The following is a 25,197-nucleotide window of genomic DNA, read 5'->3' as shown; positions in this document are numbered from 1 at the left end:
ATATCAAATTGGGTTCATGGAGAAATAGAAATCCTGAAGAGTCGTATAATAAAAATAAATTGACATTAAAAATATGTCCTCAGAAATGAAGGGGAGGGGCAAATGATTTTATGTATGGTTTCTTACACTCTTTTAGTGATTGCAAAATTTCAAATTTCAAAATTATATGACTGTTTCAGAGAATCAAAAAAGAAGAAATTGCCTTCAGGTCAGTCTGTGAGACCACAGAATCTGACACTAAAACTAGAGAAAAAATTCTATACAAAAGTTAATGCAGCACAGCTTTATCCCAAGAATAAAAAGATGTTTAAAAATTAGAAAATTTATTAATGTGACTCATCACTTAACAATTCAGAGCCGGAAAACCGTAAGATTTTTTACTTTTGGGGCAGAAAATATTTTGATAAAATTAAACATCTATTTATTTTTAAAATAGGAATAGAAGAAATCATCTAATAAAGAATATCCAGGGACTTCCCTGGCAGTCCAGTGGTTAAGACTCCACACTTCAAATGCAGGGGAACAGGTTCAATCCCTGGTTGTGGAACAATATCCTTCCATGCAGTGTGGCCAACAAAAATTAAAAAAAAAAAAAGACTCTCTGATAAAACCTGGGTGTGAATAGTGCAATGTTAGAAGTGGTCCTTTTAAAGTCAATGAGATGAGATGTTCACCACCATTGCCTCTATTAATACTGCCTCAAAGGCCCTACCTAGAACAGTGACAGGCACATATAGAATTTTAGAAGTTTTCTAGCAATCACATTAGCAAAATTAAAAATATGTGTGCACTAGAGTAGAATATTTTAGTTAAAACAACAAAGTGAAATGTAGCCCTGCATTCAAATTGTGTAGTGGGGAAAATTTCCACATTGCTTCAGTTTTTAGATTTAAATTTAAATTATTAAATAACATTAGCAGAAGCATTCATTTCCGCAGGAGCACTGGCTGCACTTCAAGAGCTCAGTAGCCAGATATGGTTCATATCTCTGATGTGGGACAGTGCAGTCCAGGACAGTGCAATGAGACAAGAAAAACAAATATGTAACAGAACTAGAAAGAACATTTTCACGATGCACAGATGATACAACTGATTACATCGAAATCCACCTGAATCAACAAATTATTGAAAATTCTGAGAATATTCAGAAAAAAACATCAAACACAAAATCAATTGCAATTCCATATGTTGGCAATAAACAGCTATTTTCTTGGATTATGAACAAGAAAAATCACTTTTTCACATATTTACGAGATATTTTGTTTCCATTTCGGATAAATGCTTGTGTTTCTACTGAATTGTGTTCTTTCACTGAAAAGTTATTTTTAAATGAATATTTCTAAACCCATCATTAGCAATGTGCATTTCAAATCCTTTCCTCCACTCTACACGTTGTCTTCCTAGTTATGTAGTTAGAAGAACAGATATTTTTAACAGTAACATGATCAAATTTGTCAGGGTTTTATGGTTAGCTGATTAAGGAAACCATTTAAGAAATATTTTTCTTCTACATTCATAAAAATATGTCTATTTTTCTCTATTGTCCTAAGAAGTTTGCCTTTAACGGTTAAGAATTTAATCTATCAGGAATTTATTTTTGTATATAGAGTGAGAAACGGATTCAATTTCTTTTTTTTTCCAAGCAGCCAACCAATTGTTCTAGAACCATTTAATAGTTTCACCTTACTCTATTGATTTGCAATTCCACAAGTTTATTTTCTAAATTTTTGTGGCATGTTTTCCTGGGCTCTCTATTCTGCTAGCTTTGCCAGACGCCCATCCTTATATCAAAACTGTTACAGTTCTGCAGCTTCAGCTGTCTTCATAAGAGTAGAGCAAAAACATGCTGGTCATTCTCAGACTTATGCTTTTCCGTTCATATTTAAGAGTCAGATATCTGGGTGGGGTTTTGATTAAAGTGCCATTGAATTTGTTAATCAGTTTAAGTAAAGTGGAAATACTTACAATGGGGAGTGTTCTTACCGGTGAACGGCCATTGATTTCCACTTATTTAGGTCTTCTTGAGTGTCCTCCTATGAGCTTTTTTGTCTCTTCATACAAGTCTTGCGCACCTTTTGAAGGATTTTGTTACGGCCATTCCTAGTGTCCTGTTCCTGACTGAGTCAGCGCTTGTCACTGTCCCTGGGACGGGGAAGAAGCCACCCAGGTTACCAGCAGGGTGAGAAGCAGGTCCAAGCTCAGACCTGGGGCCTGAGGTCTCAAGCCTGCACTGCATCTTCAGGAAACTTCACCTCTTCTTGCTTTTTGTTGCTGTTCAGTCGCTCAGTTGTGTCTGACTCTTTGCGACCCCATGGACTGCAGCACGCCAGGCTTCCCTGTCCTTCACCACCCCCTGGAGTTTACTCAAACGGATGTCCACTGAGTCAAATATTCTTGTTTCTACCTTCCAAATCAATTCATATCTATTTATTCTGTTCCCTACAATTTACTCTCCAAGCAACAGTTGGTGGAACATTTAAACCCTCAGGAACAACATTTCTCAGGCTCAAAGACTTCAGTGACTGGAAATGCCCTCCAAGAGCAGTCAGGCCCCATGTTGGGGCTCCCTTCTGGGCGGTTCCCTTCTCACAGGCTTGGCTTCTTAGCCCTGGTCACAGCTGGCCACTGTGGCTTTCTCTCGGCTTCTTCACTCACCGTCTGCATCCACTCCTGGGCTGCAGCAAGCTCATCTGGCAGTGCCCAGCCTGCCTGGTGAAGGAAGCCCTGCTAGGTCACATGTGCTAGCTGTGTGACCCTGGACAAACTTCTGAGCCTCTCTGGGCCTCCATTTCCTTATCTATAAACCGGGGGTGATGATCATATTTACCTTCTTATGGGAGTTGTGAGGGATTGAGTGATTCTGTGTTTAAAAAAAAAAAAAAAACCGCCTATACAAGAAACTTTTAAAATGCTAAATATAGTATTACTGCAGTCACTCTGAAACAGGACGTTTCACTCTGGTCTCACGGCGCCCTCTCGCAGAGGTCGGTCATCACATCTGGATCCCTCCATTCAGCCTCCACGGTGATACAGGATTCACAAGGGTCTGCGCTGGGCCAGGCTCCCGGCTCAGCGGGCACCGTGTGCAGATCCCGCTGGAGCCAAGCTTTCCAGCCATCCCGTCCAGCTTTCCCCCTCCCTTCCCGGCCTCCAATCGTACAGAGCAGGGCCGGGAGACCAGATCCTCTGTGGCCCCTGGCGAGGTGGTTCCGAGCTCAGTCGGCACAGCACCCTGAGGTCTGATCCCTGCACTCAGAGCAGGGCGGAGGTGGGGAGGAAGCTGCGCGGAGCGGCCCGGGTCCCTGCAGGCCCCGCCCTCCGACCCGCCCACCGACCCGCCCACCGACCCTGCCTTGGCCCCGCCCCAGCCTTGGCCCCGCCCACCGCCTTGGCCCCAGCCTGCTCGGAACCCAGCGAGCAGATGCCCCTTTGAGCAGATGCTGTGTCATTAAAGTCAAGGAGGAATGGCTGTCTGGTCTGTGCGGAGTCCCCAGCTCCTGGCTGCACCACATGCCACGTGCGTGTATGTTTGTGATGGTGTGTGTGCACGGCTGTGTCTGTGTGTACCTGGGTGTATGGCATCTGTATGTGTGCCCTATGTAGTATATGTGTGTGTATGTGTGCCTGAGCATGTGCGCCATAAGAGAGTGGGTGGCGGGAGCAGGGGAAGCTGGTGCCTGCTGGCCTACATGGGCTCCGGCCATGGTGGGCTCTGGCCTAGGTGACCCAGGCCCTTGGGACCTAAGCCCTCCTTAACTGAGGAAGGAGCCCTGCTCCATAAGGCCTGGATCAGCCTGAGCAGTGAGGTGGATGAGATGGGAAGCCTGAGTTTGAAGAAACCCCTGATTTGAATGCTGATCAGCTTCAGGGGTAAAAAAACAAGACGTTGAATCTGATGAACCTGGATTCAAATCCTTGCCTGCCTCTTCCTCTGTTTCTCCATCTGGGCTCCTGGGCTTGGCCCTTGCAGCCTCCTGTGGCCAGGGTAGTCCCCTGCACAGCACAGTGGGTCCTGGTGGCCCCAAGCAGGTACAGCTCTGACGCAGGGCAAGTCCTCTCACTTGCCTTGCCCAGGCTGGCCTTTCTTTGTCCCTTGGGAAAGCCAGGGGCCTTTGCTGATTAGAGGTTGCCTGGAGAGACTCCTGGAGAACTGGCCCCGATCTGGGTCCCATACAGGCCCTGGGACCCTGAGCACGTTTCCTTGTCTTCTTGCCCTCCCCTCTCCCAGGCCCTGCAGGCTCCGCTGTCCCTGGTCCCTGTTCTGCCCTGCGAGACCCTCACATCCTGCAGGGGGTGGGGAGCAGGAGGGCGGGGTGTGGGGGAGATGCTGCAGAGTAAATAATCAGAGCGAGCTGCTCTGATTGGCTTTGGGGAGGCGGACACTCTGTCTACATAAATGGCAATTCCATCCTCTGTGCCTTTTAACTGTCACCAAGGAGGAGAGAGAGAGGGAGAGACAGAGAGCAAGCACCTCGGGCTGCCTGTGAGTACCGCTCTTTGTCCTCATAGCCTGGGGGGACCAGACTCAGAGGGGAAGCCAGCTCCTGGAGCTGGGGCCCCTTAATTTTGGGGACCCTGGGGATGGGAGGTTCGCCTGTTGATTGCAGCTGGGTGGATCTCCTCTGGCCAGCTGGGAGGGGTGCATCAGCTGTGTGCAGGTGTGGCAGGCTACCGGAACTTTTTGAGAAGATTGGTGCCAATCTAAGTTCCCTGCTTTTGTGTGTGGCATGTCTAAGCAACAGGTGAGACAAAGAATCAGAAACTTCTGATAATTTTTAGCCGATGATCTCTGAGCCATAAGAGCCACAGAACAGAGGGAGTAGAGATTATTTCTCAGGCTGGTTCGTGGTGCATCTGAAGCACACAGAGGCCAGGAGATGGAGACCCGGGGAGAATATGGGCCCCTCTCATCCTCCGCTGTGAAGGGCATCCTCCCGCACGATGCTTGTAAAAATCAATTGAGTCCGATGTTTACAAAGGGCTAAGTACACAGTAGGTGGTCATTAATGTGATCTATATTACTAATAAGCAAGTAAGTAAACGCAGGTGGGAAAATGGGGGGATGCTAATGCTGGTGAGGGAACCATCTGCTCAGGGTATGTTATTTTCTCCCGTTTTCAAGGGAAATTCAAGCAGGCGACTTGGCTTTTCCCCTTCATTCTATTTCTCTCACAGGCTCCAAGAGGTGGGTCTTTACAGTTGATTTCTTATTTAAATAGCAGTGTTTTTCTGCTGAGACAGAACCAAAAACAGAGGGGCCCATTGCCACATAAAAAGCAGCCAGGACAATGGTCACCCTGGAATGGTTAAGACATAGGCAAGATAAGGAGAATCTGGGTGTTTCCTGAAAAAAATTGTGACATTCACAGCAGCCTCTCTGTCTCTCCCAGGTCCATGGCAGGTGGGCTGGAGGTTTGCTTACAATGATGAAAATAAAACAAAAATCCCTTTGTGAAAGTTTTAGCCACTCAGTTGTGTCTGACTCTTTGCAATCACATAGACTTTAGCCCACCAGGCTCCTCGGTCCATGGGCTTCTCCAGGCAAGAGTACTGGAGAGGGTTGCCATTTCCTTAAACCTCCACAAATTCAAATAAATAGCTGGGCAGTTTATTTACGCTTTCCCCGCTTCATGATGTATATTCTGAAGGTCTTACCCTGGTGACTCGTCATCTGAGTCTGGTAGCAAGTTTGGGGAGAGACTGCAGGAGAATTTGACTCCCTCCATATTTCAGAAAAGCTGTCCTCAGTCTGTCGGATCTCTTCGGCATTTCTGGAGGAGGACGCTTGGGGCGCAGGAGGACAGTGATGGGCACACGGCCTCAGAGGAAAGGCTAAAGTCCCCCTGTGCTCTGCATGCAGCGAGGTTCCCTGTAAGTGAGGGGTGTGGGGGACCCCAGGCCAAAGGGCATGGGATGGCCTTCTGAGCTCACAGACCACGTGTGAAACAGCTGATGAGCTGAGGGGCTTAGTCCAGCCACCTGCTTCCCTGAGCCCTTCTCCTCATCTCGAGAGTGGGGATAATTTTGCTGCCTTGCGGAGCTGCTGCGGAGATTTAGGGCAGAGGTGCAGGGCTACCGCAGGCCGTGGACGGTCACCACTGGACATTTGTCAGGGTTTGGAGGAGCTGCGGGCGGAAGTGCTTCTGCCGGGTCGTTCAGCCTCTGCCTGTTTCTGTGGTGTTGGGACCAGCGCAGGTTGGGGCCGGTGCCCTCACCTGGAGCGTCTTCTGGTGACCAGGCAGGACCCCGACCACACTGGCATGCCTCGCCAGCCCAGGTGGGAGCCCCTAGGGGTGGGCACTCTGACTCAGGCTACGTGAGAACGTAGGTGGCAGACAGCCCGGGTGTGTGCGTGGCTGTCCGGCCACAAGGGTCAGGAGGAGGCTGGCTTCAGGGTCAGAAATGCCAGCCCAGCTGCTCCTGTCACCAGCTCTGTGGCCTCGGCAAGAGCATACGCCCTTCAGAGCCCTAGCAAGGTGGCAGTGTTAGTACTGGCCGGGGTGCTGAGAGTGTGATGAGGTGAGGCGTCCAACGAGCTCAGCAGAAGGCCAGGCAACACCGATTCCTTTGTTTTCTTGGGACAGAGGATGTAGCCACCAAGCGGCAAGTGTTCCCAGGATTCGACTTGGGGGCACCCTCAGTTGCAGGCTTCTGAGCGATGTGGTGGTGGCAGACCTGCCCCCGTGCCCAAGGAGTGAGTGTGCACAGTGAATTTAGAAAGTCAGCGTTTACTCCTGACCCAATCTGTGGAAGAAAGTGGGGACTTTGTAAAGCTTGTGCCAGAGATACTGCCTACATGCACAGTGGCAGGTGGCAGGTGTTTATTCTAGCTGGGAAGTCAATATGTATTTTAGTCACAGGGCGTCCTGCCTGTTATGAAAATAAGCAGCCAGCTAGAACATCGTCTCAAGTCTATAAAAAAGGCAGAAGGTTGTGACCTTTTATCAATTATTAATGTGACTCCAAGAGAATAAGAGAAGGGGGCAGGGTGAAGGATTGAGAAAAAAATAAGGAAAAAAGTGAAGGGGGAGGAGGTCTAGGCTGACACTAAATTAAAATGGAAACAGAAGAGGAAAGTTCAGATTAAAATGACTGATGGTTCTTGTGTGGATATCCTAGAAGAGTACACAGGAGTGCAAACGATAAAAATTTTAAGGTTAATTTGATGCTTAAATTTGAAAACTTGAAACTTAATTTGAAAAGCTAGCAGGAATGGCGTGTTCATGCCTACCAAGCCTGATGGGTGACATTTTTTTTTTTATTCTAGTTTTTCTGGAAAGAAATTTGGCATCATGCCAAAGAACTGTAAAACTCACAGCTTTGAATCCCATTGGGAATGAGTATCTTTGAGGGACAGATTCAAGAGGGGAGAAGTGCTTGGCCCCGTGGTGGGTAGCTCATGGCTGCTTTCCCCACAGCAGTGCTGTTCACAACAACCTGCAATTAATGTGGGGATGTGACCCTTTGAAATCGGCAGGTATTGATAAGGTGCATATGTGCACGATATTAATGTAATTACACACAGTGTCATTAGGCTTATGGGGAAAATAAGTGGTAAGAGGCTACTAAACGACACACATATCCTGATGACAGCCGTTTGAATGGTCTGAGCTTAGGGATAAATTAGAATACTACTAACTGGTTAAATGTCACCAATAATTCTCTACTTTTGAAGTTGCTTAAATTGTGAATTTTCCAGCCAGCTTTCTATTCCATCCCAACCCGTCTGCAAGAGTGTGAGTGGAATCAGTATCTTCCCATGAGAGTAAGACTGAAAATCGTGCTGTAAATTTCTTTGTGGCTCCTTCTCATAAAGAGTTTCTGGCCAGGAAAATACTAAGATGGGGACTGTTCATTAAGCAGGGACTGAGTCAGAAACAGATGCAAGATTCTCATGTTAGAGGAGCGAGGCTTTCCTCTCTAGGTTTGATCTGCATCCAGGGCGGGCATGCTCTCTCCTCACCCTCCATTTCTTTCCTGCTTCCCTGGCGCTCTGTCTGACCCAGTGATGATCTGACCTGCTTCTTTCCTAACATAAGGATGCATAAATGCCAGACCCAGCCAGCATTCTGAGTCTGAGAATTGCAATGTCCTGTGCCTGCAGCATCTCGCTGCCTGATTACAAGGGGCTAAACCAAGACTCCAGAGGTCGTGGGGCCAGCCGGTAGCCGCCCAGCCGCTTGCAGCAGAGCCAGGACTCATGTTTGTTGCTCTGACCTGAACCTCTGCTCTCTCTACTTCTCACGACCGCTGGGAAGAGGAGCACGGTCTAGGGATTGCAGAGAGGAAGACTCTGGTTTTATGAAGTACAGCGGGGAACCTCTCTAATCCAGACCCAGCTGGGCAGAGAGGAGGTGCCCCCGGATGTCCAGTCCTAACAGGGAGAGCCCACTGCCCATCGCTCAGGCGTCTGTGGGGTTCCCCTCTGACAGCAAATTCCTGGTGATGTTTTCATGGCATGGACCACAGAAGCAGTGGTGTGCCTTACTTAGAACCCTATGTGATACTTAGCGCTGTGCCATTTTACAGACTGAAGATGGAGGCTTGGAGGCCCAGTGGCCTGGCCAGAGGCCCACCTGCAGTGAAATCTGGCAAGCAGCTTGTCCTCCTAGTTACCCTGTGTCGGGGATGCAATCAGGAGAAGGGAGGTGCCCTTGGAGACTGCCTCCTCCTGGCCTCTAGGGAGCATCCAGGAAATCATTCCCAGAAGCTCAGGGAAAAACTGGCTTTTCAAATTTCTGATCTAGAGGGTTGGGTACTGTTTCCCAGGAAACCCCCAAGCTGTTGGAGGTGCACTGTGCCTGCGTTTGAGTCCAGTGCATTCAGGATGTGGTGGGTCAGGGGTCAGAGTGCTGCCTCCTGTCTCTCTGAGCCTCAGTGGATTTATTGCTCAAGAGGTGATAATAGTCTTGATAAGATTGTTATGAAGATTAACTGGAGCCCATGCAAAAAGTTGACATAGCACTTGGTACATGTAAGTTAATGTAAATGTTGACCATCTTTTTAAAGAAAAATTGTATTGAACTGTACTTGCTTTACAATGTTGTAAGTTTTGTTGTGCAGTAAAGTAATTTTGTTACACATACATACATTTTTTAAAATACTCTTTTCTTTTCTGCTTTATTACGGAATATTGATTATAGTTCCCTGTACTGTATAGTAGACCCTCTTGTTTATCCATCCTGCTTGTAATAGTTTGTGTCTGCTGACCCCAAGCTTCTAGTCCACCCCTCCCCTGCTGGCCCTCCCCCTTGGCACCCACACGTCTATCTTCTCTGAGTCTGTTTCTGTTTTGTGGATAAATTCATTTGTGTCATATTTTATATTGCACATATAAGTGGTATCATATAGTATTTGTCTTTCTCTTTCTGACTTGCTTCACTTAATATGATAATCTCAGGTCCATCCATGTTGCTGCAAATGACATGATTTCATTCTTTTTAATGGCTGAGTACTATTCCATTCTGGTGGCTCAGACAGTAAAGCGCCTGCCTACAATGCAGGAGACCCAGGTTCGATCCCTGGGCTGGGAAGATCCCTTGGAAAAGGAAATGGCAACCCACTCCAGTACTCTTGCCTGGAAAATCCCATGGATGGAGGATCCTGGTAGGCTGCAGTCCATGGGGTCGCAGAGTCAGACACGGTTTCACTTTTCCACTTTTCACTATTCCATTCTATGTATGTACCACGTCTTCTTTATCCGTTCATCTGACAGTGGATATTTAGGCTGCTTCCACATCTTGGCTACTGTAAATAGTGCCGCAGTGAACGTTGGGGTGCATGTATCTTTTTGAAGCCAGATATTTGCCCAGGAGTGGGATTGAAGGATCCTATGGTAGCTCTATTTTTAGTTTGTTTAAGGAACCTCCGTACTGTTCTCCATAGTGGCTGCACCAATCACATTCCCATTAATAATGCAGGAGGATTCCCTTTTTTCCACACCACCTCCAGCATGCATGTAATGTTAACCATTTTTAAACCGATGCAAGAGTCCCTATTTCACCAAGAACAGCTCGGCTTAGGTAAAGTAAGTGTATGAGTGTGAGAAAGTGGTAAGAGTGTATAGAGAGGACAGAGTGCTTGGCAGGGTACATGGGCTCTGCCTCAGCTCTGCGTTCATCCCTGGGAAGACCCTCAGCACCTCTTCCTCCTGTACGAGGAGGGTAGCAGCAGCACAGATGTAATAAAGCAGGCAGCAAGTCAGGCCTGGCTTTTGGGGCCTCTGTTTCTGCCTCTCCTTGCCTCCCCGCTGGGGGCCCTCACAGGCTGTGTTTCCCCAATTACAAGGACACCTGGATCCTGGGAGCATTTTGCCAATGGGGGTTGCTGGTAGGAGGTTGAAGGGCAAAGGTACCCACCTCCTTTGTGATGCTGGCCGTCTCCATGGTACCAGCTCCATCCGGGTGAGTCTAACAAAGTTGTGGCTTTGCACTAATGACCTGAGTCCCAGCTCCAGGACACAGTCTGCACCCCCCGCCTGGCCTTAAGGCCCCTAAATATCTCACTGTTAACTAGCGTGTTAAGTGGCACAAAAGATGTTAGAGGATTTTTTTTTTTTTTTTCCCAAAGAGGTTAACAGGTCACCATCCTTATTGTTAGATAGGTCTCACTGCTAGAGGCTTCCTGACAGTCTTGGCTAGAAGCCTTTCTCCTGTCAGGATTGTTTATTCTCTTTGTGCCCGCAGAGAGGATGATCATCCAGAAACCAGTCAATTTAGGGGGAGATGAGCCAGTTTAGTTTTGCGCCTAGTACTCATGTGCTTGAGGTTTTAAAAAAGAGACAAGGCCTCACAGTTCCAGAGGGAGAAGTGTTTTTTAAAACATAAATTATGGTCTGTTTTTCCTGGAATCATGTTTTTTAAAAAAAGGTAAACACTTCTCTTTTTATCCTGATAGAGAAGGAAAGCCACGAAAGGCTGATTGAAGAGTCCGCTGTCCCAGGGTTTGAAACCAAGACCAAGGTTTGTCTGAATCCACCGGCAGGACCATGGACAGATGCAAAGCACCTGGTTCCGGTCTCCTGCCCAGAGGCATGGCCGTGCTCAGACCCCCGTGCGGTAGGCGTGGCTGGCCCTGTGTGTTCAGGGCTGGCTCTGCAGTCCCCACGGAAGCTCTGCTCAGGGCCCACCCAACCCCCACCGCCAGGGAACCATTGGCTGGAGAGCCCAGCTCTCTCCAAACACCTGTGGCAAAGGTAGAATTCCAGGGGTCCAGGAAGGGGAATATTTTCAGTTAGGACCACAAGGACTGCTGGGGCCAGAGCAGAGGGTAGCTCAAATCCAAGATGAACTTCTGGGTGCAAGACTGGGGAAACCAGGTCAGTTCTGAACCTGCAGGGTTAAAGGCTTAGCATGAGCTGTACACAGGAGTCTGGGGAAAGGGTCAGGATTCCCTGGGGAAAGGGAAAAATATCTCCTGTTTCTGTGGCGGGTACAAGATGAGCTGGTTTATGGTTGTCTTAAAGGTAGAGAGTAGGATCTAATATGTCAGAAAGAAAACGTTCAGAGGACAAAAAGATCTTCCATTCATTCATTTTTTTGGTTCCTCATTCAGAAAACAGTCACGGTACTTACTGTGGTGCAGGGTCTGGTTGGTCCGGAGAAACCAAAATAAAGAGTTGAGGACTCTGCTTAGAGAAGCCTGCAGTTAGCAAGGGATGTCAGTGAAATGATGCAATACAAAACCAAATGGCCTTCGGGTCAGTCAGGAGGTCTGGGGGCCTGCAGAGAGGTTCGCAGGGCCTCGAGCAGGTGGGGCTCACCACGGGGCTGCAGCTGCAACCAGATGATGTTCCAAGGCCCGGAAAGGCATCAGTCATAACCTTTATCATCGCCTACATCTTCCAGCCAATATTTGCTCAGCTTGAGGGCATTAGATAGCAGACAGCTCCACAATGAACACAAGATTCTCTGTGACTTTGTACTAAAAGTCTTCTGGAAAAGTCTTTGTGGGAAAGAATTGACAAGTAAAGGACAGAATGATTAGAAAATAATAATCAGTTCTTATCTTACAGTTTGACTGGGAATATTTCTTTGGAAGGGCAAGTTGGTGTGTCTGTCAGTTTATTTTTCCCGAGGCCTCCCATTTGGCCATCCATACTCATGTATTCCCGTTAGAAGAGAGCGGCTGAAACTCCAGGAACCTAAGCGTCCTTCTGAAGCTTCAGAGCATCCCTGGAGCCTTAGTAGGGCAAATAGAGGTTGTGCGAATATTTACTCTAAGAAGCCTCTTTTAATAGTCTTGCACAAGGAACAAATCACAAAGAAACATATCCTGAGATCTGAATACATTAGAATTCTTATAGGTCAGAATAAAATTGAAAGCAAAACTAGATCAAATAAAAATGAGGAAAATGTCTGCAAAATATATCACACATAGGGTACAAGTATTTATTATAGGGTGCAAGTATTTATTATATTAGTGCTCTTGCAATTAAATAAGAAAACATCTAACATCCTAGTAGAAAAAAATGTAATGAACAAGCAGTTCATTACAAAGAAAATCCAAGAAAAGAAATCTCACACCACTATCCAAAGTCATGTGAGAAAACTATTTGTCTTCATAAATCAAAGTAAAAGGAAATCATGAAACTTTGCCTGACTGGCAAAGCTTAAAATGTACCTCAAGCCCAGTGTTTGCTATCGTGTGGCAAATCTAGAGTTTTCATACAGTCCCTGTGAGTAATTTGGCAAAAATATTTTCTGGAGACAAGTCTGGCCATATAATTTTAACCAGGTGGCCCAGCGGTAAAGAATCCACTTGCCAATGGATACAGGAGACCTAGAGGACTTGAGTTCCATCCCTGGGTTGGGAAGATCCCCTGGAGGAGGAAATGGCAGCCCATTCCAGTACTCTTGCCTGGGAAATCCCATGGACAGAGGAGCCTGGCAGGCTGCAGTCATGGGGTGGCAGAGAGTGGAATGACTCTCTCATGATGGGATGACTGAGCGTGCACACAAAATATGTATCTCTACAATAATTTGTTCTAAAGAAGTTGTAGAATAAATGCTTTTCTTAAATTTTTGACACAAAACAAACTGAAGAAACAAAAGATTGAGGTTGTATATTTCAGTGCTTTATAGAAAATCTAACAACGTGTATTGAATGCTTATTTTGTGCCTCTTTTCCTCAGCTGTTCCCATGTACTTATCTAATAATCATAAGAATTATTTGAGATAGAGCTTTATTACGGTGTTTGTTTTCAGTCGAGGAAAATGAAACCTCAGTGGCATCTATGTCATGCTCTGCAGTCTTTTAGCTCTTTATGATGCAGGGTTGGCCGTCAGGTTACACCAGCTGTCCCCACTAACGTAGGTGATAACCAGAGATGATGCAGATAGTCAACAATAGTGATGTGCGCTGTGGATACAGCACATTCACCCTGTGGAACACTATGCAATTGGAAGAAATCAAGCAATAGAAAAGTATTTATCAGCCTGGGAAATGTACTCATAATTACTTCGTGAAAGAAAACAAGCTAGCAAAAAGATCATCTGTTTGATGCAATTTTGGTTGAATTTGAATCAAGTCAATTTAAAATATGTCAATTTGAAGTAAAACCTAGTTTTACTCTATGTGTGACATTTGACGTAATCAGAGTTGTTCTAATTGAAAATAAATTTAGAAGCCTTCAGGCCCAAGGAATTATGAACCTGAAAGTGTACACAGAAGGAAGGCTTCATGGCTTCGCACTAACAGCCTGTGGAAGCTCTGGCCACGATATTTTGGATAAGCTCCCTTGACCTGCAGCTTATGAAACACAAAGGTGCAGTGGAAACTCAAAGACTCAGTCTGGTGTTTCTCATGCTATTATTTTAGCCTTTGCTGTTGCTGAAATTTAGAGTCAAATCCTATATCATATCCAGTCACTGTCACTCAGATTTTCACTATGTGAAAAATGTGTCCCCTGGAGAAGGAAATGGCAATCCACTCCAGCACGCTTGCCTGGAAAATCCCATGGACGGAGGAGCCTGATAGGCTATACACCATGGGGTCGCAAAGAGTCAGACACGACTGAGCAACTTCACTTCACTTCACTTCACACAGTCATTTGGATGTAGAGGTTTGACCCAGTCAGTAACCTTGATGGAGCCTGGAACCTTCCATGCGTGCCTTCTATACTATTCACGGAGGATATCTGAACAGAGAACTTTGGACAGAAGGCCAAGAGAGGAGAGGCGCCATCAGGCTGATTCCTCGTTACAGACACACTCTCCTCAGCCAGACTCAGTCAGGCTTCTCTGAGCCCGCTTCTGAGTGCAGGTTTGCTCCTCAGGGAGCTGAGCCCAGCTGTACAGAAAATCATGCTAAGTTGGTTTACCAAGGAAGCTTCTACCCTTGGGATACAATTCTGCTCTTCTTCCTCCACCTGGACACCCAGCCAAACCATTCTTAGTAAAGTAGCATCTGCTTCCTAACTCTACCTGTCTTTGGAAATCCCCACTGACCCCTGTTGTATTTGGGAGACAGTCTCCCTCTCCTTTACTCAACAGTCTTGAGTAAAACCTATCTTTACATGTTTAACATTAAAATTGTCACAAAAAAAGAAAGAAAAGCAACATAGATGATGGAAAACAATGGAAGACGTGCTGAGAACATGATCTCAAGGTCATCAGCCAGATACAATGGCTTGTAGAAGCATCTCCCAACACTTACTCCCACAGGAAAACCAATCTTCATGTATGAATCTTTGAACTATTAGAATTAAGAAATGTATCCATGACTTAGCCTACAATTGTCTCTTAAAAGACACAACGTGGAAGGGTGTGTGCCAGAATTTTTGAGTGGTGGGATTCTAGATGGATATTTTTCTTTCTTTGTGTGGTTCACATTTCCAGTTTGGAAAATATAGTCCATGCTTCCCACTCACAGATTTTCTATATGCAGGTGCAACTGTTTCCAACAATTCATTTGTATTATTAATCGCCACAATGGTGCCTTTTTGATCATTCTTGGGCGCACGTACATAAAAGGATAAAAAATTTAAATTGCCCAAGGTGCTTGTTGCCAGCAGAATCTAATAAGGCAACGCTCTGCCTAGTTGCTTCAGCCAGTGGTCTAATTACTTCTGTGTCTTTATGTTATTCTTGGTTACCTGTTAAAAACGGCCCCCAAATATAGTGCTGACAGTCCTACATGCAAGAAGGCTGTGAGGTGCCTTAGGGAGAAAACACATGTGTTAGACAAGCGACATTCATGAGGTAGAGAGTTGTTGGCCAGAAGTTCAAAGTCAATGGGGCCAAGGTGTATTAAATAAAGTGTATTTAAAAGGAAATAGGGCTTCCCAGGTGGTGCCAGGGGTAAAGAACCTGCCTGCCAACGCAGGAGACATAAAGACACGGGTTTGACTCCTGGGTGGTGAAGATCCCCTAGAGAAGAAAATGGCAATCCACTCCAATATTCTTGCCAGGAGAATCCCACGGACAGAGGAGCCTGGTGGGCTATAGTCCATATGGTAGCAAAGAGTCCAGCACAACTGAAGTGACTTAGCATGCATACATGCCTGATTTCAAACGACAAATGGTGATGTCTCTGGACAACAGTAGTAGGATTCAATAGGCCTGGTTACAAATCAGAGCTAATTCCAGCTTTCTTGGGGCTTCCCTGAAGGCTCAGATGGTAAAGAATCCGCCTGCAATGTGGAATACCTCGGTTCGGTCCCTGGGTTGGGAAGATCCTCTGGAGAAGGGAATGGCTGCCCCCTCTTGCCAGTAGAATTCCATGGACAGTGGAGCCTGGTGGGCTCTAGTCTGTGGGGTCTCAAAGAGTTGGACACAACTGAGCGACTAACACACGAAAGGGCACAGAAAAGAGATTATGTGTTGATTGATTGACAAAAACGTGACTAGAAATGTGCAGAAATGTAACCTTGATTTCCCCTGGGAAAGGTCTGGTAATTCAGAGTTCATGGACTCTATGGAATATTACCACCACAGAGGACCGGGGTCATCTGGATGTTATTATGTGATGAGGAAAGAAGCGGGTTGCATGCAGAGGTGTGGTTCCATCTGGTGATGATATAGAAAGTCAAGATATAGAAAGAAGCCTTGCTGATGGGCCTTATCCTATCCAGGCTCCGCTCATGCTGAACACAGGCCATGTGACTGCCTTTCTACCTTCCGGAAAGATCAGCACGGTCATCTGCTTTTCTCAGATAAAGAGAGACTCAGAGTCTCTGTCCCACAGCCCATGAAGAATAAGGCAAGATTTGGAAACCAAGGCTTGTTATTATGGAAATAAATGTGTGCCTGGTCCATTTCCTGATACAGATGGAAAGAGAAATGAGACAGAGACGTGGCATTGTGTCTAGCTGAGCAGCTGGTGAATAGCAGAATAAGTACTCTGCTACAGTCTCCAAATCCAGGGTTACTTCTACCCCATCTGGACATAGGAAAGTGTTCCTGACTTGGAGTCTGGGTGGACTCTGGGGTGTCTGGTTCTCTGCCCAGGCAGCCCCAGTGGTTGGCTTGGATCTGCTCCACTACAGGTGAAGCATCGTCACATCTGCAACTGATTTCTTTTCTCTCTGTGCAGCTTTTGCGTCTGAGGAAGGCCAGTCACCATGAATGCAAGCGAGTTCCGCAGGCGGGGCAAGGAAATGGTGGATTACATGGCTGACTACCTGGAGGGCATCGAGGGGCGCCAGGTGTTCCCTGACGTGTGTCCAGGCTACCTGCGCTCCCTGATCCCCACCACCGCCCCGCAGGAGCCAGAGACATTCGAGGCCATCATTGAGGACGTCGAGAAGATCATCATGCCGGGGGTAAGCCTGCATCCATGGTTGAAGAAGGGGAGGGCAGCTGTCAGTTCAGTACCTGCTGGGTATCAGGCAATGCACTTGGATCATTGCCCCTAATCCTCACAGTCATTTTCTTGGGGAGAAACTTTGTTATTTCTCTTTTGTAGCTGAGACAACGGAAGCCCAGAGAGGTTGAGTGATCTGCCTAAGGTCACACAGCTAGTAAGTGATGGAAGCAGGACTGCAATGCAGATCGTGTGGGCTCCAAAGGCGGTGACCATGATTTCCCTCCAGCTGCCTAGCTTGTTACTGAGCCAGCCTGGGTCCACTGGCCCTTGGGCAGTAAAGCCACTCAATTGACACCAGGTTGTGGTGAAGGATAGTGCAGTATTTACTGCAGCAAGGAGTCCAGACAGCTAATGTTCAAAACACCCGAACTCCCGGGGGGTTTCTGGAAAGCACTGTTAAAGTCTCAGGGTAGTGATCAGCTAGCTCCTCCTCTTGTTGGTTGATGGTGAGGTCACGGGGTAGGATCACAGGGGTTCACGTGATCAATCCTCAGGTGCCGAGAGGCTGGGAGCTATGTGCTCATGGTCACCAAGTAACTGACTTCTTCCATGTGGTGAGGGTTTTATCATCTGTAAAACAACGCAGGAAGTGCACGTCAGATACTATTATCTGGGTACTTCAGAGAGGAGCCACCTCAAAGGCTATGGGGGAGGGATCTGTTCCCAGCCCCATAGGGTCCTGCTCAGTTACAAGGTCAATCCCCTGCCCTAAGACCCTGGGATGTGAGAGAGATGGTTAGTTTCAAATAAGTTAAATCAGCAGAGGGGTGATCAGTGCACAGAAAAAATGTATATTTTATCTGAGACTGTGCAGCGTGGACCAGCAAAGTGGGCCTCTTTTTCTGTGGTCCGTGAGCCTGGGTATGGGGTACACTCGGGGCTGCAGACAGAGGTGGGGAGCACCCAGGACAGTCGTCTCCCAAGAGTCGCTTGCAGGGAAGCAGACAGCTCAAGTTCAAAGGAAACTCCACTGCAGCTTCATGCTTGCATAGTGAGATTTTCCTTGGACTCACCTAAAGGCACCGTCACTGCTGTGGAAGGGGTCTCAGACCCTCAGCCTCACCCCCTCAGCTCTAGGCAGGAGCCCAGGGCCTGGAATTTCAGACCCTGACACTCGGGGTGAGGCGCCCCTGCCCATGGGGTCCCCTGGCGGGTCCCTTAAGCCCAGGGCACCTCCCCACTCTCCTCCTCCCAGGAGTTCCTGTGACATTTGCGCTTTGAGCAGAGAGCGGGATTCTGGTTCTCACCGGCCCAGAGGTTGTGCAAATGCGACAAGCCACTCAGCACAAAATCCCTCCCAGGAGTGCAGCTAAATGTCAGACCCAGGGCTGTCCCAGCCTCTCTGCAGTGGCAGATCCCACCGCCTGCAGCTTGGACAGAAGCATCCTCTTCTCATGGAGCGAAGCCTGGGCATCCAAGGTCAGGGTTCCCACAGATTCAGATCCTGGGAGGTTCTCATCCCGGCCTTTCTTTTGTGCAGAGGGTCCACCCTTTCCATCGCATCCAACCCCTTACTTCCCCTCCAGAGGCCCCACCTCCAGGTACCATCTCACGGGGTTTCCATGAAACTGCCAAACCCAGAAGTTTCTGCTCCATTAGCTGGGAATGGATTGGACAGGAGAGTGAGGAAGCTTCAGTAGGCAGCTGCTGCTAAGTCACTTCAGCCGTGTCCAACTCTGTGCGACGGCACCATAGACGGCAGCCCACCAGGTTCCCCTGTCCCTGGGATTCTCCAGGCAAGAACACTGGATTGGGTTGCCGTTTCCTTCTCCAATGCATGAAAGTGAAGTCACTCAGTCATGTCCAACCCTCAGCGACCCCATGGACTGCAGCTTTCCAGGCTCCTCCGTCCATGGGATTTTCCAGGCAAGAGTATTGGAGTGGGGTGCCATTGCCTTCTCCGAGTAGGCAGTTGAGGAAACCTCAAAGATCAAATCTCTCTCTTTTTCTCTCCTTTTCTGATATAGACTATTTTTTGGAGCAGTTTTAGGAAAAGCAATCTCAACACAAAGAGATAGGATCTCAGGGGCAGCCTCCTGGCTGACACTTCTGGCCAGAATTTAAAATAAAGTTTTTCTATTAATAGAGACTTGACTCTCTGTGGCAAACCCAAGCACCCTGGCCCCTGCCTGCAGGGCTGCCACCCGGCCCCAAGTGACTGCCCGTGTCCCACACAGGTGACCCACTGGCACAGTCCCTACTTCTTCGCCTACTTCCCCACGGCCAGCTCGTACCCCGCCATGCTCGCAGACATGCTGTGTGGGGCCATCGGCTGCATCGGCTTCTCCTGGGTGAGTGAGTGTTGGTGGGGGTTGGGAGTGGGTCCTGAGATTCTCCCATGGGACATGCACCCGGAACTCAGGCAGTGAGCTGGTGGTGCCACCCCTGTGGGAAGAGAGGGACTTGGGTCTGGGCAGAGGGGGACTCGAGTGGAAATTTGGAGTTCAGGGAAGCAGAGGGGGAGTCTGTCTACATCCAAAAGCCAGTTCTGCACAGCGGTGTGTTTAGAGGTGCTTGGTTTGAATTCAAACCGCAGTAGAGGCCCTGGAGTTTCTGCAGCACAAGCCTGGGAACCTGCATGTCTCCCAAGCAGGACGAGGGCTTTCTAGACCATCTGCAGTTTGAGAAACATGACTGCCCTGGTCACACCTGCTCTGTTCTTGGCTATGGATGCTGTCCCAGGAGGGACCCCAGCCCAACAGAAGTGCCGCTGCCGAGAGCAGGGGATGGGCCCTGCCTCCACACCAACCCCGGGGTGTCTTTATATACAGTGGAATATTACTCAGCTGTAAAAAAGAATGCAGTAAAGCCATTCGCAGCACTGTGGATGGACCTAGAGGTGATCATACTAAGTGAAGGAAGGCAGACAGACAAAGACAGGCATCATATGATATCGCTTATAGGCGGAATCTTAAACATGGTACAAATGATCTTATTTACAAAACAGAACTAGAATCACAAACATAGAAAACAAACTTGTGTTTACTAGGGGGTAAGGGGGTGGGAGGAGTAAGTTAGGAGCTGGGGATTAACATGTATACGCTACTACATATAAAGTGGGTAACTAATAAGAACCTGCTATATAACACAGGGAACTCTTTAGCGTTCCGTAATGACCCATGCTGCTACTGCTGCTGCTAAGTCGCTTCAGTCGTGTTCAGCTCTGTGCGACCCCATAGACGGCAGCCCACCATGCTCCTCCGTCCCTGGGATTCTCCAGGCAAGAACACTGGAGTGGGTTGCCATGTCCTTCTCCGTAATGACCCATATGGGAATAAAATCTAAAGAAAAGGGGACATAGGTATACACATAACTGATTCTCTTGCTGTACAGCAGAAACTAACACCACATTCTAAATCAACTATGCTCCAATAAAAACTTTTTTGTAAAAAGGCCTAGAAAGATTCCAGCCCAACACCACAGGAAAGATTCCTGGCTTTCCTCCATGCAGAGCGCTCCAGAGAAAAGCCGCCTGCTGACTGTGTGAGGGACCCCAAGGCTGCCAATGTTTGAGGGTCTCTCTCCAGGCCAGGGTCTGAGCTTGGCCTTCTGGGCCCAGGGTGCCTGCTTGCTTGTGCTAAGTAGCTGAGCAGACTCATAACTCCGGACTCGTGCTGAATAATGGCCTCAGGCACTAATAAGTTGTGAATTCCTAAACACCCAGCTTCAGCGCCCCCATTACCCCCTGACCCCCAGCTCCGGCCCCTCGCTCATTGCTCCTCTCTAGCCTAGGGCCCAGAGTTGCTGGGGGAGGGGGCCTCAGCATCCCAGAGGCAGACTTGGAGGGTCAGCCCTCAGCTCTTGCCTTAGTTGCAGGGATTTCTCTTTGGAAGAGCAGCCTGGGTGCCGCCCATGTGGCCTTGGGGACCCTCAGAGCACAAGTCCCCTAAAGCACATTCTTTACATCAGACAGGACAGTGGACTCCACTCGGACTCCAACCCAGAGCCCCCTGCCCCTCAGGGTGGTGGCACCTGTCCTGCCCAGTCTGTTCGGAGGATGGTCTGGTGCCCTGGGGCCTTGGAGGGCTGCCTCACGGTCTCTAAGAGGCACTGGCTGAGCCCTGGGCTCTGAGCAGTGAGGCAGGTTCCCATGCCTGGAGGGGGCCTTGGCCAGGATGGGATGGGGGTGCCCTCTGGATGGTGATGCCCCACAGTATGTGGGGAACTGGGGCACGTGTGAGAGCCAAGGGCACCCCGAGCACCACAGTGAGACCCGCATGGTTGGAGAGGCTGGTTCATCTGCAGGTGGGGCCTGTGGCCAGCTCACCCCCTCCTGAGCACAAGGAGAACCATCCCAGAGCTTGGAAGGCAAGATCAGAGACGGGGGTTCCCAGGGCTTCACCTCCTCCACTCAGCCCATCTCATTCCTCGCACTGTGACTGTGGACCGGGGTCCACCAGAGAGCCTTACTAGGTCCTTCTATAAACAAACAGACGGCTGAATGAGGAAGCTGGCCTGGGAACAGTGCAGCTGTGGGGCAGGTCATCGCAGAGGTCAGTGCCTTCCTGCCCTGCTATCCTCCCCAGTCATGGCTGGAGGCCATGTTTGAAACTTTCGGAGATGTTTGAATAGCACCTGGGATCAAGTGATTTTAATCTAGAGGTCAGTGAATGAATAAAGCCTGCCGTTGCTTCTGAAATCCAGCCAGATCTAGGCCCTTGTTCTGGCACCAGCCCCTAAAGGTTTATGATGGAGAAGCCCTGGAGGGCAGAGGACCTGAGCCTGTGGGTGAGGCAGGTAGAGACTTGCAAACCCCATGCAGAGAACATGGACCCCAGCAGCCAACCTGGGCCCCAGGGAGAATGGCTCCTTCCTGGCTCTCCAGGGGCAAGACGGAGCGGAAGTTTATGGGCACCAGCTCTCAGCACCAAGTCCTGCCAGTGGTCCTTGGCGGCAGCGTGGGGCTGCTGGGGGCAATGGTCCAGCCGCTGCCGCTCCAGAAGCTCTACCACGTGTAAGCACACCTTCAGAGTGAGTCCCCTCCAGGGATGGGCCTTTTGAAAATGTTCGAAACCTTTTGCTCAGTTGATCAAGGAGTAAAGAAGTTTCCCCTGCTTGTCATACCCCTGGATCCCAAGCTGGTGGGAAGCTGAGGGCAGCTGCCTGTGGTTCATCCTTTCCTCCTGCCCACAGGCTGCCAGCCCGGCGTGCACAGAGCTTGAGACGGTGATGATGGACTGGCTGGGGAAGATGCTGCAGCTGCCAGAGGCGTTTCTGGCTGGAGAAGCTGGAGAAGGCGGCGGGGTGATCCAGGTAAGGCAGAGGGCGGGGTCTGGATTCCGGGGTGCAGGTGGCCCGCAAGCGTTGTTTCTTCTGGAGAATGAGCAGAGCAGAGCCCTAGGAAAGCTCTGCGTCTGGCTTGGCTCCCCAGCCATCTCTCACTCCCAGGCCGCCGTTGATGGTGGGCAGCGTGGTGGCTGTCGCTTGCCTGGTGCGTAGAGGTAAACACACGACAGCGGAGGCGTGTGCGGTTCCCCATTGCTTGCCCACGTACCAGAGTGCTTCCCAGGCCCAAACTTAATTTTCACAATAGCGCTCTGATTAGGGACCATTCCTCAACCTCCGTTTTACAGGCGAGGAAACTAGGGCTCAGAGCAGTCAGGTAGCTTGCCCATCGATGCCCAGCAGGTAAGTTCTACAGCTAGGGTCTGAGTCCACACCCATCTGACCACAGAGCCGCAATCTGAGCACCACGCAGGGCCGTCCGCAGCGGCAGCCGTGACCCAGTGCTGCAGAGCCTTCTAGAAAGAGCTGCACCATGGGGACCCGCCATCCACCTAAAGACGCTGCCTCTGCGATGTGATGATTAAGTGTATTCTTCATCTAGCACGTGTCTTTAAGAGTGTCTACGTGCCAGACGGTGCGTCAGGGGACGGGACACGCCATGGCAGGCACAGCGGGACATCTATGGCACGAATGCCACTCGGGAAACTAGGACTGCCTGGCTGTTTTTCTTTCCTAGCAGCAAAGAGGGACACTAATCAACCCACCACCCTCACAGGGAACGCCCCCTCTACTTTGGGAAAAAAATTTCCTTTCTCAGATATCGTCTTCTCAAAGGTTCTGAGAGTCAGTCACAGCAGCTGTGTTTGTGTCCACTTGGCTGACGGGAGCTCAGGCCCGGATGCCTCAGTGTGAGGTCACCTGCTGGCGTGGCCGGATGAGATGGGGGCAAGCCCGTCTCCAGGCTCAAGACTGCTCGACTCACTGGGGGTCTTACACGCTAGTGTGTTAATCGGCTGACTAACCCTATTATTTTACAGTTCTTTCTGGTGGGAGCCTGATGGATCTCACAGCTAAAATCAGGGTTGACCCCTTGTAAGTCCCAAGCAAGACTCTGTCCTTGCCTCTTCTAGTTTCTAGAAGTTTCCCACACTCCTGTGCCATGGCACCTCGTCTGTCTGCAAAGTGGCTGCAGAGTCCCATCTCTCTGACCCTTCTTTCAGGTCACCTCTCCTCTGACCAGAATGAGAGACATGAGAAAGCGTCTTCACTTTTCAGGACTCACAAGATTAGATAGAGTCCATCCAGATAATCCAAGATAACCCCCTCCCCCTCCTGTCAAGGTTCTTAACTTAATCACACTAGCAGGGTCCCTCTTCCAAATACAGTGGGGATTCTCAGCTTCTAGGATGAAAGCGTGGCATCTTTTATTTTCCCAAATAAAACCAGTGCGGGTCAGCGTCACGGAGAGAGGGACCCACAGAGGGAGTCTCACTTTTACCCTCAATAAGTCTTTGGTGGGCCCAGGAATAAGCATGTCGGGTCTTCCTGATGCTGCGTTCGTGTCATCTCATTCAGAGATGCTGAAATACTCTTCAATAAACAAGCCTTGTGGCATGACCCAGGGCTGACTTTCCTGTGGCCTACAGCCTGCTTACTCTCTCAGAGTAACTCTTTTGCCAGATCTCTTTCTGATGGTTGCGATGGGAGGGCTGATGTGATGATGGGCAGTGAGACAGCACAGGACCGGTGTTAGTGGCAGACAGAGATATGATACAGGCTGACTGTACTGGAGTCCTGGCTGTGATGCTCAGATTCACAAAAAGGAGACGGCCAGGATGAGAGTTTTGATAATGAAGTTGTGCATCATTCCGGCAGGTTGGGATTATGGAATGCTCCCAAGATTAGGATGGTCATGAAAGTGTTTGCGGTGACAATATTGGCAGATTCTGCTAGGGAAAAACAGGACTAACGGACCTGCTGCACGGCCCCCACTAAAGGCAGAGGAGAATTCTCCTTCTGTCAGGTCGACTGGGGCCCTGCGATTTCTGCCAGTGTGGAGATAAATCATATCCTGGCTCGGGGTCAGGATGGGAAAATCAGTCACAGATGCTCTTGTAAAAGGATTATGGTTGAGAGCGTCACCAAACCATTTATTAGCGGACTGATAAGAGAATTGCTGGGTCACTCTATATGAAACCGTCTGTCTCCTGCCCAGCCTGGCCAGGCTCAGCCACACTCCCTCGTCCCCTCCTGTCTCACCTCTCTGCTTATAGCACGCTCCCTCCTGCAACAGCATTTCTGAGTGCTGGCTGATGGAAATGAATCCTTCCCTCTGAGTATGCAAAGCTTCAATACGGTGCTGTGAACGGGACTTAGACACGGCGGCAACAGTGACTTTTCTCACAATGGCAAACGTTTCGGCCACCTTGGACAGCTTTCTGTTGGTCAAGGTGATGCAGCCTGGGGCAACCTGGGAAAAACCACACACAAAGGTCTGAGCTCCAAGCCGCTTCCAGCCTGGGAAAGGGGCTGCTACCCGCAGCCCCAGTCCATGCCCCTTCAGCTGCATCTCCCCTTGCTGGGGGGTCGGGTGGCTTTCAGGTCCCTGACTCTCTGGGGCTCCACTGCCAACAAAGAGCAGGGCCTGAGAGAGGCAGGCTGCCATGGGGACCTTGGTGGTGAGTTCTGTCCGACTGAATTCCAGCCCTGCGGGTGATCTGACGCTTCACGACAAGATGGACCCTCGTGGTAGACCTACTTCTTCTTTCCGATTCCACAGTTTTTGTCAAGATACACTTTTTCCCTTTGTGCTATTCATTTTGACCCCATGTCCCAGCATCTGGGAAGCCCAGTTAATCTGAGAGTCAGCGCTTCCCTCACCCAGGAACATTTTCCTCCCACTATAACTTAGTCTTTGTCTCTCGGTCCCTTATACTCTGTTTTAGAGGAACTTTAGCTTTCCACGGTTTGGGTACCTCTTCCATCATTTTCCACTTTTATTTGGCATTTTCCATTTTTTGGTCATTTTCTCCTCTGTCTTTTGGGGGAATTTCTCGTGGTTTTCTTTATATCACTATCTCCATTTTTCACAGTATCGACTGATTACCTTCAGCGTCAATTTTGGCTCTGCTGTTCAACTTAAAAGCATCATCTCCTTTCCGCTAA

At 48.9% G+C, this 25,197-nt stretch overlaps 1 protein-coding gene across 2 annotated transcripts in view; it reads left to right on the top strand.

The window, feature by feature from the left end:
• The window catches only part of DDC (dopa decarboxylase), a 99,507-nt gene that overhangs the window by 4,837 nt on the left and 69,473 nt on the right, over nt 1–25,197 (top strand). Inside the window, exons 1-4 of one of the 2 annotated variants that reach the window (XM_013963104.2) lie at nt 3,434–3,517; nt 16,534–16,762; nt 18,984–19,097; nt 21,940–22,059. In XM_013963104.2, coding sequence (XP_013818558.2) covers nt 16,562–16,762; nt 18,984–19,097; nt 21,940–22,059 — 435 coding nt within the window. In that variant the 5' untranslated portion in view covers nt 3,434–3,517; nt 16,534–16,561. Of the gene's footprint in view, nt 1–3,433; nt 3,518–16,533; nt 16,763–18,983; nt 19,098–21,939; nt 22,060–25,197 lie in introns of those variants that run through there. The other variant, XM_005678877.3, reaches the window with a different exon arrangement.

Source organism: Capra hircus, chromosome 4 (assembly GCF_001704415.2).
Source record: "Capra hircus breed San Clemente chromosome 4, ASM170441v1, whole genome shotgun sequence".
In the NCBI taxonomy this organism is placed as follows: domain Eukaryota; kingdom Metazoa; phylum Chordata; class Mammalia; order Artiodactyla; family Bovidae; genus Capra; species Capra hircus.
The sequence above is the reverse complement of the archived record's forward strand: the minus strand, read 5'-3'. Positions and strand labels throughout refer to the sequence as shown.